Below are 11,358 nucleotides of genomic sequence, written 5' to 3'. Positions count from 1 at the left end.
AAGTGTATGGAGAGGTCCACGTAATCCAGTGCCACCGTAAAACAACCACCAACAACAAAGTGTAATCGCTTGCCCGTTCCACTGCATGCACCCTCGCCTTGTGGCCCTCACCCTCGCATCCAGCGACCGCGAACCGTTGTCATTGGACCCAGCATGCCTATGACTTGGGCACGTTTGGCGCATCCGCCGCCGCCGCTTCGGCCGAGGTGCGTTGATGGTGGGCGGCCGTGTCCCGCCCCTTCTTGTCCTTCTTGCGTTTCTCCTCGTCCTTGTCCTTCTTGATGGCGGCCTCGGCGACGAGCTGTTCGAAGACGAGATAGTCGCCCTCTTCCTCGGGAGAGCGCTCAGCCTGTTAACGTAGACGTTAGCCCAGGCACTGAAACAAAGGAAAGGGAAGGGCTGGGAAGGGCTGAACCGCTTGGTGACCCAGAGTACGAACCTTGATAAAGATGTCGCCAACGAGGACGAGAGCCTGCGCGCGTTCTAACCGCTTCGACAGCGAGACCTTTTTGTCATTGAGCACGCTGTCGCACACCTCGCGCAGCACACTCTGAATCTCAAACTTGCTGCCCCGCCACGCCGCCGTCAGGATCTTGCCCGTGACGCGGCGCTCGTACTCGACACGCTTCTCGTCCGTCCAGTCGTCGCCACCCTTCTCCTCCATCTTGGCCATGTCCTCCATTGTCTGCTGCGCGTCAATGGCGCTGCTGATGGTGTTCCACGTGTCCTTAACCAGCGTGCCCTTGTCGCGCAGACGGCTGAAGAAGCCGCCGATGCCGAGAAACTTTTGGCTGCGCAGCAGCGACGAGGCCTTGGAGACGTACGTCTGGCCGATGGCGTGGAGTATGTCGATGCCAAACGACTCCATCTTGAGGTTCTCCACCTCGAGGCGCATTTTTTCCCGGAATGCCTCGGTCACGTCGGCGCCCTTGTCCGTCTCTGTCCAGACGCTAATGCGGTCGAGCAGCTTGCGGGCGAGGCTCTCGACGCGCTCCTTGCGTATGCGGGCCCGCTCCTTTTCGAACGCGGCGAGCTGCTCGCGCTGCTCCTTGGTCAGCCCGCCCTTTTTCTTGTCCTTTTGCTTCAGAGCCTCTTCGAAGCTATCGACTAAGATGTCGTCGTGCGACTTGTCGGTGAGTGCAGGGCGGAGGGGAATCTGTGTCTTGGTTCGCGAGTTGGAGGACGGCGTCGGGGAGGCTGCGTTTGATCGGTGGGGAGGCACAGCCGAGCCGGCGGTGCCCGAGCCGCCGGCGGGCGTGGTGGGCTTTTCTTGGTCAATAACAACGACAGGTGGCGCTGGTTGCCGAGGAGGCACTGGTGGTGGCACCGCCGCGCCGTCGGCGCTGTCCCGGCCCGTCTTTTGCTCGGTTGAGCTCTTCTTCTTGGCCTCATCCGCTGCCAAGAGATCGGGCTCGTCTTGCGCCTCCTGTTCCGCCTCTTCCTGCATGGTTATGTCCATGGTGGCCGTCAGGTCCTTCATTAGGCTGATTTCGCCGATCCAGTCGATAAAGGCCTCGCCGCCGAAAATGGAGGTGAAAAACTCAGCGGGATCGGCGAATCCCTCCTGGGGCTTGGCATGGTCCTTGCCATACTTGTCGTAGGCCTTGCGTAAGTCGGTGTCTGAAAGGACCTGGTAGGCTTCGCCGATGGCCTGGAACTTTTCATGCGCCGTCGAGTCGTTTGGGTTCTTGTCTGGGCGTTGGGGGATGGCACGTCAGCAGCGGCCAGGCGAAGGAGTGGACGCGACAAACCTGGGTGGTGGACAATGGCCAGCTTGCGGTAGGCCTTCTTGATCTCGAGTTCCGTGGCCGTTGGCTGGACGCCCAGCGTGTCGTAGTAGGCCGTGTCCACGACCATCTTGGGCAGGGCGGAAGTGTAAACGGCCGGCTATGGCTTGGTCGGGGAAGCGTCGTTGAGTGGAGGGAGGATGAGGTCTGTCGGTGTCGCGCAGTGTTTGCGAGAACGGGGTCAAGAATGGGCAGCAGACACATGTAATATTAGCTAGTAATGAACAACGCCGACCGCTACGTAATGGCGGGGCAGTGCATGGCGGAAATTTTCGTCCTCGACCTTCCAACTTTTGCCTATGCGTGTCACTTCTCGGCCGCCTGCATCTGTCGCCGCACTCAAAGCATCTTCGTTTTCCTTGCGTCGCACAACAAATATGGCTTGAGCCGGCCCAAACGAGTTTCGATTCCGGTGGCGATTGTGCTCTCCAGGACCGGCGATCACCGAGATCGCGAGCTACCCTAGAGTGCGTGCACTTGCCCGAACAAGTCAGAAGAGTATTCACTAATAATGATGCCCTGATGCGACGTGGATACAGCCTGTGTTTTGTTCCTGTTTCCTTCTCATTGGGAAGACAACCTCCAAGTGCACTGGATTTGGCCCATGGTCATCTACCGATTGACCTTCCATGTGCAACTCATCATCAGCAGAATGGCGACACACAAGCATGACACTGGTGTCTTCAAAGCACAGTCAATAAACATCTCAGGCACAACTGTCATCTGCCCATAAAATAGCCCATCACAAGCAAGCGAGTCGATCGCAGCAAAACCCCCCTACACCATCGCTGGATGTGGTGCGACAAGACGGTAGGCCTCATTCAAGCCCAGCGGCCTTCATCCTCTTGAAACACTGCCTGTAGGCGTCACCTATCTCAGCCACTTCGAAGCCGAGTTCCCTGAGCTTGGCGACCAGCTTTGTCGAATCCAGCTCACAGTTGCTGCGTCCTGCCTTGAGAATTTTGGCCTGCTCTTCCACGCCAAAGTTCTTGTAAGTCAAGCCCGGACGCACAATCTCCTGGAAGAGATCAAGAACCTGGTTGTGAGAGATGGTGCCGGGGTTCGTGAAGTTGTACACGCCGACCTCCTTGTGCTCCGCCAGGAGTAAGGCGGCGGGAAGGAGATCATGGAGAATAGTGTGGCTGTTTGGTATGTCGACTATGCGCTCGTAGGCCGCAATCTTGGTGACAAAGCTGCGTTGATGGAGGTCGTCGCCCACGGGCATGCGAAGGCGAAGGATGAGGCAGTTGCCGTAGTGCCTCATGACCTGCAACATAGGTCATGAAACTGACACGAGGGTTGGCGCCTCGACATCGACTCACTGTCTCGAGGCAGCCCTTGGTCAGGGAGTAGAAGCTGCCACGGAAGTTGGGCTCGTCGTCCTCTGTGAACCCGGGGCCACCAACAGGATGGGCGTCGTCGTAGTGATAGAGGCATCCCGTGGCAAGGACGGTGCAGTGAACCCCGGCCTGGAAGCAGCAGTCGGTCAGGTTGAGCGTCCCGATGACATTGGACCGCACCGTTTCCTCCTTGTTGTCCTCACACCAGTCAACGTTGGGCTTGCCGGTGCATCCAGCCGCGTTGAGGACGTGTGTCGGCTTGACTCTGGCGAGTTCTTGGATAACTGCCTCGCGATTCTCCATGCGGACCGCGGTGGCCTGCACGTCCCTGCCCTGGCCCTGGAGGAGAATCATGAGCTTGCCGGCAATCCAGCCCTCTTGGCCCCAGACGAGGAAGCGGAGAGGATTGCCGTGCCCGTTTTTGGTCCCGTTCGACCCAGTCATGCTGACGACTGTGTATACGCGAGTGTCCCGGCTCCAAGAGGGACGGGGCTGGTGGTGTTGAGATGGATTTGCCAGACTATCGGCTTCGCCAGCAAGAAGTAGAAGGCATCTGAAGGAACAGCCTCTGAAAAGGCATTGCGCGTCCTTCCACCTGCCCAGGCTGGACGTCTCTCCTCCTCGGAAGCTACTGTGGGACACGCGCCTGCCCAGAGCAATGGGGTCGCTTCACCGCCAAGATGCTGGTACTGCGGAGCCCAAAGAAATTCCAAAATATGCTATTCGCTTTCAAGTTCCCAATAGCCATGCGCATTCTGTTATTCTCTATCGGCGAGTCCGGAAGCTGCGACGACACCTTTGTAGGTGTAGGGGCCGGTTGAGAGTCTTGGCCGCCCAAATGCAGTCCACAAGAACCGTCGCATTCTACCTGCCCTGGGTCTCCTGTCCCGAGTGAAGTTGCCACAACGGTGTGGAGATTCAGAGACGCTGTGCCCATATCGGTGCTTCGGATCTCAAGGGTCGTCAATCTTCACCAACCGCATGTACTGTAGACGATTTTTGTACATGAAGTAGGTACCTACCTTAAGGTGATTACAGTACGGAGTACATAAGTACAGATAAGTACCTTACCTACCGCAGTGGCAATGCTCACCCTCGGGTAAACGAATGCCCGTGCCAATCAAGCCACCGTAAGCTGGGCTTGTACTCCGAGGTAGCCTGAGGTGCCTGGGGGTCATGCCTCCAAGTAGCTGTACCCAAAACCCCAACTGCCTCACCATTTGCACATGAGGTGCTGGCCGTAACTTAGCAGCGGACTCGTGCAGGATGTGCAGCGTGCTAGCATGCAACCGCAAGTTTCATGCCTCATTCTCCTTGCATGTGGCTGCGACGCTGAATGGGAAGATCTCTCTCCCCCTTTCTGTCCCTTCCAAAAGCACTCACTGTCGAAGAGGAGGAGGCTGTGCGGGAACCCCTTAGGGGAAAGTGCTTCTACTTTCCAGGCAGTGCCAGGTACTTGAAGGTACCTGGGAAATACACCAAGTTTCTTGAGTTGGGCTGTGCGTGTTCTGGCGCCAGCTGCTCAGTTGATGAATTTTTCCCACACGCCAAACATCCATCGCGTCGCTGCCACCAACCACCATGATTGACGACGCCATACACCTACACGCAAGACATCCAGCCCTCATTTTCCGCAGCCACGTTCCCTTAGGGTGTGACTTGGGGCTCTGATCCATGTGGATACTCGGCTGAACCCTCCTGTGCAACAACGGTTGGGCATTTCCCCCAGTCTCGTCCTCCCCCTTTCCCCCTTTTCCCCCTTTCCACTCGTCAACCTCGCGTCGGGCTGGCTACTGACCATGGGAGCCCTCTACTATCTCCTTCACCCGAACCAGTTGCGGTCAATCATTCAGTGGTATGTGGTCCCTCATGTTCCGCACCTCCCGACTTCGCGTCGCCATGCTAACGCCTGTCGCAGGAAGGTCTGGCACAACCCCGTACACAGACGAGACACGACGTCTGAGACCGAGACCCTTCAAGAATGCTTCCGCTTTCTCAACCTGACGAGCCGCAGCTTTGCGGCCGTCATTCAAGAGCTCAATCCCGAGCTTCTCGTTCCCGTCACCCTCTTTTACCTTGTCTTACGAGGCCTCGACACCATCGAGGATGACATGACCATCCCCATCGAGAAAAAAGTTCCCTTGCTGCAAAATTTCCACAAGACTATGCTCATTGACGGTTGGCAATTCCACGAGAGCCAGGAAAAGGACAGAGAGCTGCTTGAAAAGTATGACGTCGTCGTCACGGAAATGAAGCGGATAAAAAAAGCATACGCCGACATCATCATTGACATTGCGGAGAAGATGGGCAACGGCATGGCCGACTACGCGCAAAACGCAGACATGATCCAGAACGGCGTCCAGTCTGTCGAGGATTACGAGCTCTACTGCCATTATGTCGCCGGCCTCGTCGGCGAGGGGCTGACCCGGCTGTTCGTCACATCGGAGCTCGCCAACCCCAAGCTGCTGGAGCGTCCGACCCTGACCGAGTCCATGGGCCAGTTACTGCAAAAGACCAACATCATCCGCGACCTCCACGAGGACTGGCGGGATGGGAGGCGCTGGTACCCCAAGGAGATCTGGAGCAAACATGTGGACCAGTGGGAACATCTGTTTGACCCCCAGCATCGCGATCAAGCCATCCACTGCGTCTCGGAAATGATTCTCAATGCGTTGGGCCATGTGGAAGAATGCCTCTTTTATATGGCAGGTATCCGGGAGCAGAGCGTCTTCAACTTTGTTGCTATCCCGCAGACCATGGCCATTGCCACTCTCGAGCTCGTGTTCCGGAATCCAACCGTCTTGCAACGAAATATCAAGATTACCAAAGGAGACGCCTGCCAGATCATGTTCGAGTCGACTCAGAATCTTTTCCTTGTTTGCGAGATCTTCCGGAAGTATATCCGGCGGATACAAGCAAAGAACGACCCCCGGGACCCCAATTACTTGGCCATAAGCGTGCGCTGCGCCAAGGTATGTACCGCCATCTCTTAAGAGTCCAGAGCAACCGTGCTGACATTGTGTGCAGATTGAGCAGTTCATCGAGACGCTCTACCCCCGGCAAAACCCCAAGAATCTCGCCGTTGAGAACGCCCAAAGACAAAAGAAAGAGCCTACGATGGATCCCGGCGAGACCCTGGTCCTTTTTGGTATTGTCACGCTCTGTTTGCTCTTTGTCTCTAGCATCATGGTGAGCAAACCCATGAGACGGCCATCGAGGTCGCAATCGCTGACTCCTTTCAGATTGGAATGGCCTGGTTCATGGGTGCTCGGTTCCCCATCGTGTCGGATGTTATCAGGTTCACGAAAACGCTCTTTACCAACCAGAACCTCAATAACACCAGACGCGACGAGCTATAGTGCGACCATGTGGTCTTGTATTCGGCCGTTTTGCTCCTCGATTGGCGATGCCTCTTGACGTACACAGTACCTTCCGATACCTTGACGGGGCCGTATCCGGGAGTTGTTCATATTTTGCTGGGCCCCGCTACTTACCCTTTGATAATACTAGGAGATTTATTACCAGCCAAACTTTGCCTTTTCTCTTGGGCGGTGGCCTGTCCAGTCTCGTGGAAAACGCAGATGTGAGCTCTCGTTGTCGGGACTCGCCCAGCACGGATGTCAAATTGCAATCCCGTCCTTCCATGACAGCGGTTGTGCCGAAGAAGTGCTGAAATCAAACCTCACATGGCTCTTGGCTTAGCCCGACCGGGCGGCACGGCGCGAGATATCGGCCCTGGACTTGAACCGCCGGGCCGTTGCTTCGTTGGCGAGCGAACACACTCCGAGGCTCTTGCTGGGCGGATGTGTATCCCGATCTCCCACTCTCCCCTACGTACAGCGTGATTGGTGCAGGTGGTGATGGCAGGGCCATGAATGACTCTTGCTCAAGCCGAATAATGCTAGTGTCTAGCTCGATGAAACGGGCTGAGCTTTGCCAGGTTCTCTGGCTTTTGTGCTGTCACGTTGGAGCATTCACTTTAGGCGTATTCTTCAAAAGGAGTTGCTCCATTAGTTGATGCTAATCTCGGTCATGGCGGCCCCTTACTCTTCTACGCCCGCGGAGTAGGAGACGATCTAGGGTTTGTGGATATATATATATTAAAAGGTCACATCATCTCCCCCCTAGCGCGGGTGCACGTCTGCCCAGTCTCACAAAACCGCATTCGACTCGAAAGGCTGGGCACACGGTGGACCAAGAGTGAAACCGTAGCTTGTGGGGCCTGACGTCTCCCGTCTCTAAAAGGACCCACACGGGAGGGAGCCGCAAGGGGAGGGTAGGGATGAGCCGAGACACGAGCGGGCACTAGACGACGTCGTGCACCATGGCCGGACGACGCTGTCTCTGGTCTTGGAATGCTATGCGAAGCTGGTATATAGAACGCCACCCTCTCTACCAGAGCCAACTTCAAGCTCTCCCGAAGAGGAGTTGTCTTCCCTGAGCCGCTACGCCTACGGCTTGAGAGTCGTGTTTGTCCCTTTCCGACGCTGTGGTGGGAAGCATGGGGAAGGGGCGCGCCTGAAACCAGATACTCCGCCAAGCTGCCCTACCTGTTTGCGAAGAGCCGCCAAGGTCAGGGCCCTTGGCTGAGCGTAGCTCAACATATTCATGCGAACTACGAGTCACCACGGACGGCCCGAGGCTTCGGCATAACGAAAAGACAAGGCTCCGGTGGGGGGTTTGCGCTGGACAGAACGCTTCTCCGGTGGGAATAGCGAAGATTGCCGGGCCCAGTGGCGCGGGTGGGCATGGAATCCGCTTCGATGTGCTCTCTCATGGAAGGCAGTCAAGGCACGGTGTGATGCTGCTTACTTGGCTATCTTTTGATTTCTTGGTCAATGGTCGACCCTTTTGAGTTTTGCTTCTAATCAATATATGTCCTTGAATACTTTGGTATGCATTTCGTCCCCTCATCCTTTCTTCGCACACCTGCTCCATCCCAACTTACTCGTGGTTTGAATGAATCAAGCGGCACCGCCCTTGTCTCCCTTGTCTCCCTTCCTCACCTTGCCAGCACTCTCTTCACCAAGGCCATTGCCACCCTGGCTGGCGCCACCCTTTCGACCGCCGGCGCCGATGGCGGTAGGGCCTTTGAAATCCACGGGCACTTCCCCTGTGGTGTTGAGCTGGAGTGGGGTAGTTTTGAGAGCGCCTGGCTCCTCTGTGATAGGCTTTTCTTGTCTAGCTTGATTCTGTAGAGCCTCCCTGACGACGTCGGTGCAGTCGGTGCTGCATTTGATTTTGCCAGTGCTCAAGACCTCGAGTGCTTTGCCGGCAACTTGGGGAGCGGCTACGACGCAGTGTCAGCTTCTGCTTGGCTCCAGCTGCCTCCATGGGGCTCGGGCAAAACTCACACATGCTGGTTCCGGTCAGGTCTTTGAGGCCGGTTTCATTTTTTGCGTCGGAACTGATGACGTTGACGCCATTAACGCTGATGTCGACGTCCGGGCCTCTGTTGGTGAAGGCGGCGAGTTTGTTCGTCCGCACGTCCGTGGCGCCGACCGTGATGACGCCCCTGGACGAGGCCGGAGACACGGCCGATGCATCTCTCTGTACGCAAAGCAGTCAGTTTCAGCCATTCGATCAAGGAAAGAGCCGCCAACGTACGTCTTCGTTGCCCGCAGCCACGACGACGGCGCAGCCGCATTTGGTCATTTGCACGGCGGCTCTATTGATCGCGTCGGATTCTTCCGTGCCGAGCGACATGCTGACGACGCACTTCCCCTGAAACCGGTTGTTCTTTACGTCCTTGCAGGCGGCCTCAAAACCATCGAGGATGCTGTTGCCACCGCCGGCTCCCGCCTGGTTGAGGATCTTGACGCCCCTGATCAGGGCTTCGGGAGCGACGCCGGTCCCGAGGCCCGCTGCTGAGCCCGCGCAGTGGGTGCCGTGGCCGTTAAGGTCCTGGTTGGGCTCGTTGGCGACAAAGTTTCCGACCATTTCGGCCCGGCCCCCGAAGACCGTGTGATTGACGTTGACGCCCGTGTCCATGATGTAGACGACAGTGCCAGCTCCTTTGGGCCCTTTATCCCTTGCGCTGGCTTCTTGCAGCGCTGTGAGGTTGACATTGGGAGGCTTGGCCTCCTTTTCCTCAGTCTGGAACATGGTGATCCTTTGGTTGGCCTCGACGAATTCGACTTGGTCGGCAGCCTCAGAGATCATGAGATTCATGGTCTTGGCATCTGTGTCACAGGACGTGGCGCGAAAGTCCCCTATGGCGTGGTCCGTGGACTTCATGGGCGCGCCGTCTCGCTTGCTGAGGCTGCGCTTCCTCAGGGTGGCGGAGAACTCGGCTTGGCGAGCTGCAATGGTCTTATCATCGGCTTCCTGCTTCCAGACGACTATCCAGCTGCCGTCCATCTTGGTCGTGCTGTTGGGGTTGCTGACGTTGACGGTGGCTGGCGATGGGTCCGGTAGGCCAGAGACCAGCGGAAGCAGCGCGAGGAGCAGGGAAGAAAGAGACGGCGCCATGGTGAATTATGTTAGCTCGGAACCAGCCGAGCGGTGAGCTGTATCTGGTTTAAAGAGTGAAGAAAGTGTTATGCCAGGAGCCACATTAAAAGAGATAGATGAGCAGCAACAAATGTCGGCGGGACCCGAATACCGCAGCAGAACAGCACCTTATGCCTCGAAGAAGCCGGGGCAAGAGAAGAGTGCTGGGGATTCGGTGGACGTCGACTGCTTGTTGGAGGTGGATGCCCTGTCAAAGGAACAGGGCGGGCCCCCACGCTGCTGAGCTAAAAATGGCGGAACGAAAAGAAGCCGAAAAGCGGGTAAAGGAAGCGAGGGAAAAGAAGAGGCGGTGCGGAGAGGGAGCTGACGGGCCTTTGTATGCACCATCTCGGCAGTCCAGGAGGCGGGCCGCGACTTGGTGTTACGACGTCAGGCAAGGAAGAGCCACGGATGGATGCCAATACTGGAGTCTGTGGCGGCCAGAGACGACGAAGCAGAAGACTGGGGGCTTGGCAGGTTTGCGAGGCGTCACAGCTCACAGGGTCCATATGGAGGCTTGGCGGGAGAGGAGCAAGAGACGGGGAGAGAGTGACAGCCATCGTGGATGCAACGGGTTTCGAGTGGGCCAAGACTGTTTGAGGTCGGGACAGCCAAGGATTCCGGAGGACGAGCCACAGTCCCTCAGGGCATTGAAGGGCATTGAAGCTCAGCCGGTTCTGGCTGATACGTCTCGCCGTTGTGTCGGAGATATTCCAACCAGGGAATGGGAGCCTGGGAGGACGGTGCATGAAGCTGGGCTCGTCATTGCATGGGCATGAAGGGGCACGAAGGCGCGCTTGTCGAGACCGGACCCGTTCAGCAGGATGAGCGAGCTTAAATCATGGCCACAACGGATGAAGAACGCGCGAGGTCCGTGAGTCATGGGGGGATCGTCGCTGTCGTTGTCGAGGAACGTTGTCGAGGAACGACGACATCGTAGGTAATTGCCTAATTAGGTAATTATGTAGTCTGCTTAGCTAAGGCTCCTCGCCATACCGAAAGAAGCAGACGTGGGGCAATCTCCGTCTCCTGCATCTACGCACCTTACACCTCGCAGTTACATCTTACAGGGACCCGTGCGACTCTTGAAACCCAAACGCGAGGCCTAAACCGTGGCCCAAGCAACAAAAAAAGATGGCCGCCAGGGCAGGTGCCGTATCGCAGATACCAATGTTGACGTATACAGGCCTACGGGGACCGTCTTTGTTGCATCGCCCTGCTCTCGCCCTGCTCTCGCCCTGCTCTCGCCCTGCTCTCGCCCCGCGGCATCGACAGAACCCTTTCAGTCCCGCTGCCTCCCACATTCCGCTTCGCATCGACACCGTCTTGCGGCCACGTTGCGAGCCGTTAGAGCTGCCCATGGTTTCATCCCGCATCTGGAGCTTGCCTCAGGAGTCCCAAACCAGGTGTCAGCGCCGCTCGCTCTGATGTCCCTGCTATTTGCTCGCGTTTCGCATCTGCTTCATCGTCCCTTGGCGTCTGGACGCCTCAGCTTACTCCATTGGATCGGCCTCCCGTCTTGACATCTCGTTGGCGATCGCCTGCTCTACGTCGACATTGCAATCTGCACCTAGAGTTACGGGGTCCAAACCGCTATTTTTGGCTCCCGCCTGATTTCCCATCTAGGCTCTGTCGGGACGAGACTTGCGGCGGGCCATTCTCATGACCACCTGATCATGTCCAAGTCAGTCTTCATCCCTCATCAAGGATCAAGTGCCAGTTGCTAATTAATCGCAGCC

At 57.0% G+C, this 11,358-nt stretch overlaps 4 protein-coding genes across 4 annotated transcripts; 1 reads left to right on the top strand and 3 right to left on the bottom strand.

Moving 5' to 3' along the window:
* Positions 1 to 157: 157 nt before the first annotated feature.
* HRG_06300 (x-domain of dnaJ-containing domain-containing protein) lies at positions 158 to 1,857 on the bottom strand (the record flags this gene model as incomplete). Its single annotated transcript, XM_044864771.1, has 3 exons — positions 158 to 349; positions 440 to 1,692; positions 1,752 to 1,857. The coding sequence occupies 3 exons, from the start codon at positions 1,855 to 1,857 to the stop codon at positions 158 to 160; spliced, it is 1,551 nt and encodes a 516-aa protein (XP_044719711.1).
* Positions 1,858 to 2,604: 747 nt separating this feature from the next.
* Positions 2,605 to 3,571, bottom strand: HRG_06299 (rmlD substrate binding domain-containing protein; the record flags this gene model as incomplete). Its single annotated transcript, XM_044864770.1, has 2 exons — positions 2,605 to 3,054; positions 3,110 to 3,571. 2 exons carry the CDS (start codon positions 3,569 to 3,571, stop codon positions 2,605 to 2,607), a joined length of 912 nt encoding a protein of 303 aa, XP_044719710.1.
* A 1,355-nt stretch (positions 3,572 to 4,926) lies between these two features.
* On the top strand, positions 4,927 to 6,486 carry HRG_06298 (squalene/phytoene synthase domain-containing protein; the record flags this gene model as incomplete). The annotated part of the gene is made up of 4 exons (XM_044864769.1): positions 4,927 to 4,982; positions 5,046 to 6,099; positions 6,155 to 6,316; positions 6,370 to 6,486. The coding sequence occupies 4 exons, from the start codon at positions 4,927 to 4,929 to the stop codon at positions 6,484 to 6,486; spliced, it is 1,389 nt and encodes a 462-aa protein (XP_044719709.1).
* Positions 6,487 to 8,091: 1,605 nt separating this feature from the next.
* On the bottom strand, positions 8,092 to 9,598 carry HRG_06297 (subtilase family domain-containing protein; the record flags this gene model as incomplete). Its single annotated transcript, XM_044864768.1, has 3 exons — positions 8,092 to 8,417; positions 8,482 to 8,677; positions 8,735 to 9,598. 3 exons carry the CDS (start codon positions 9,596 to 9,598, stop codon positions 8,092 to 8,094), a joined length of 1,386 nt encoding a protein of 461 aa, XP_044719708.1.
* Positions 9,599 to 11,358: the final 1,760 nt, after the last annotated feature.

This window comes from Hirsutella rhossiliensis (genome assembly GCF_020360975.1).
Source record: "Hirsutella rhossiliensis strain HR02 chromosome Unknown scaffold00006, whole genome shotgun sequence".
NCBI lineage: Eukaryota > Fungi > Ascomycota > Sordariomycetes > Hypocreales > Ophiocordycipitaceae > Hirsutella > Hirsutella rhossiliensis.
The sequence above is the reverse complement of the archived record's forward strand: the minus strand, read 5'-3'. Positions and strand labels throughout refer to the sequence as shown.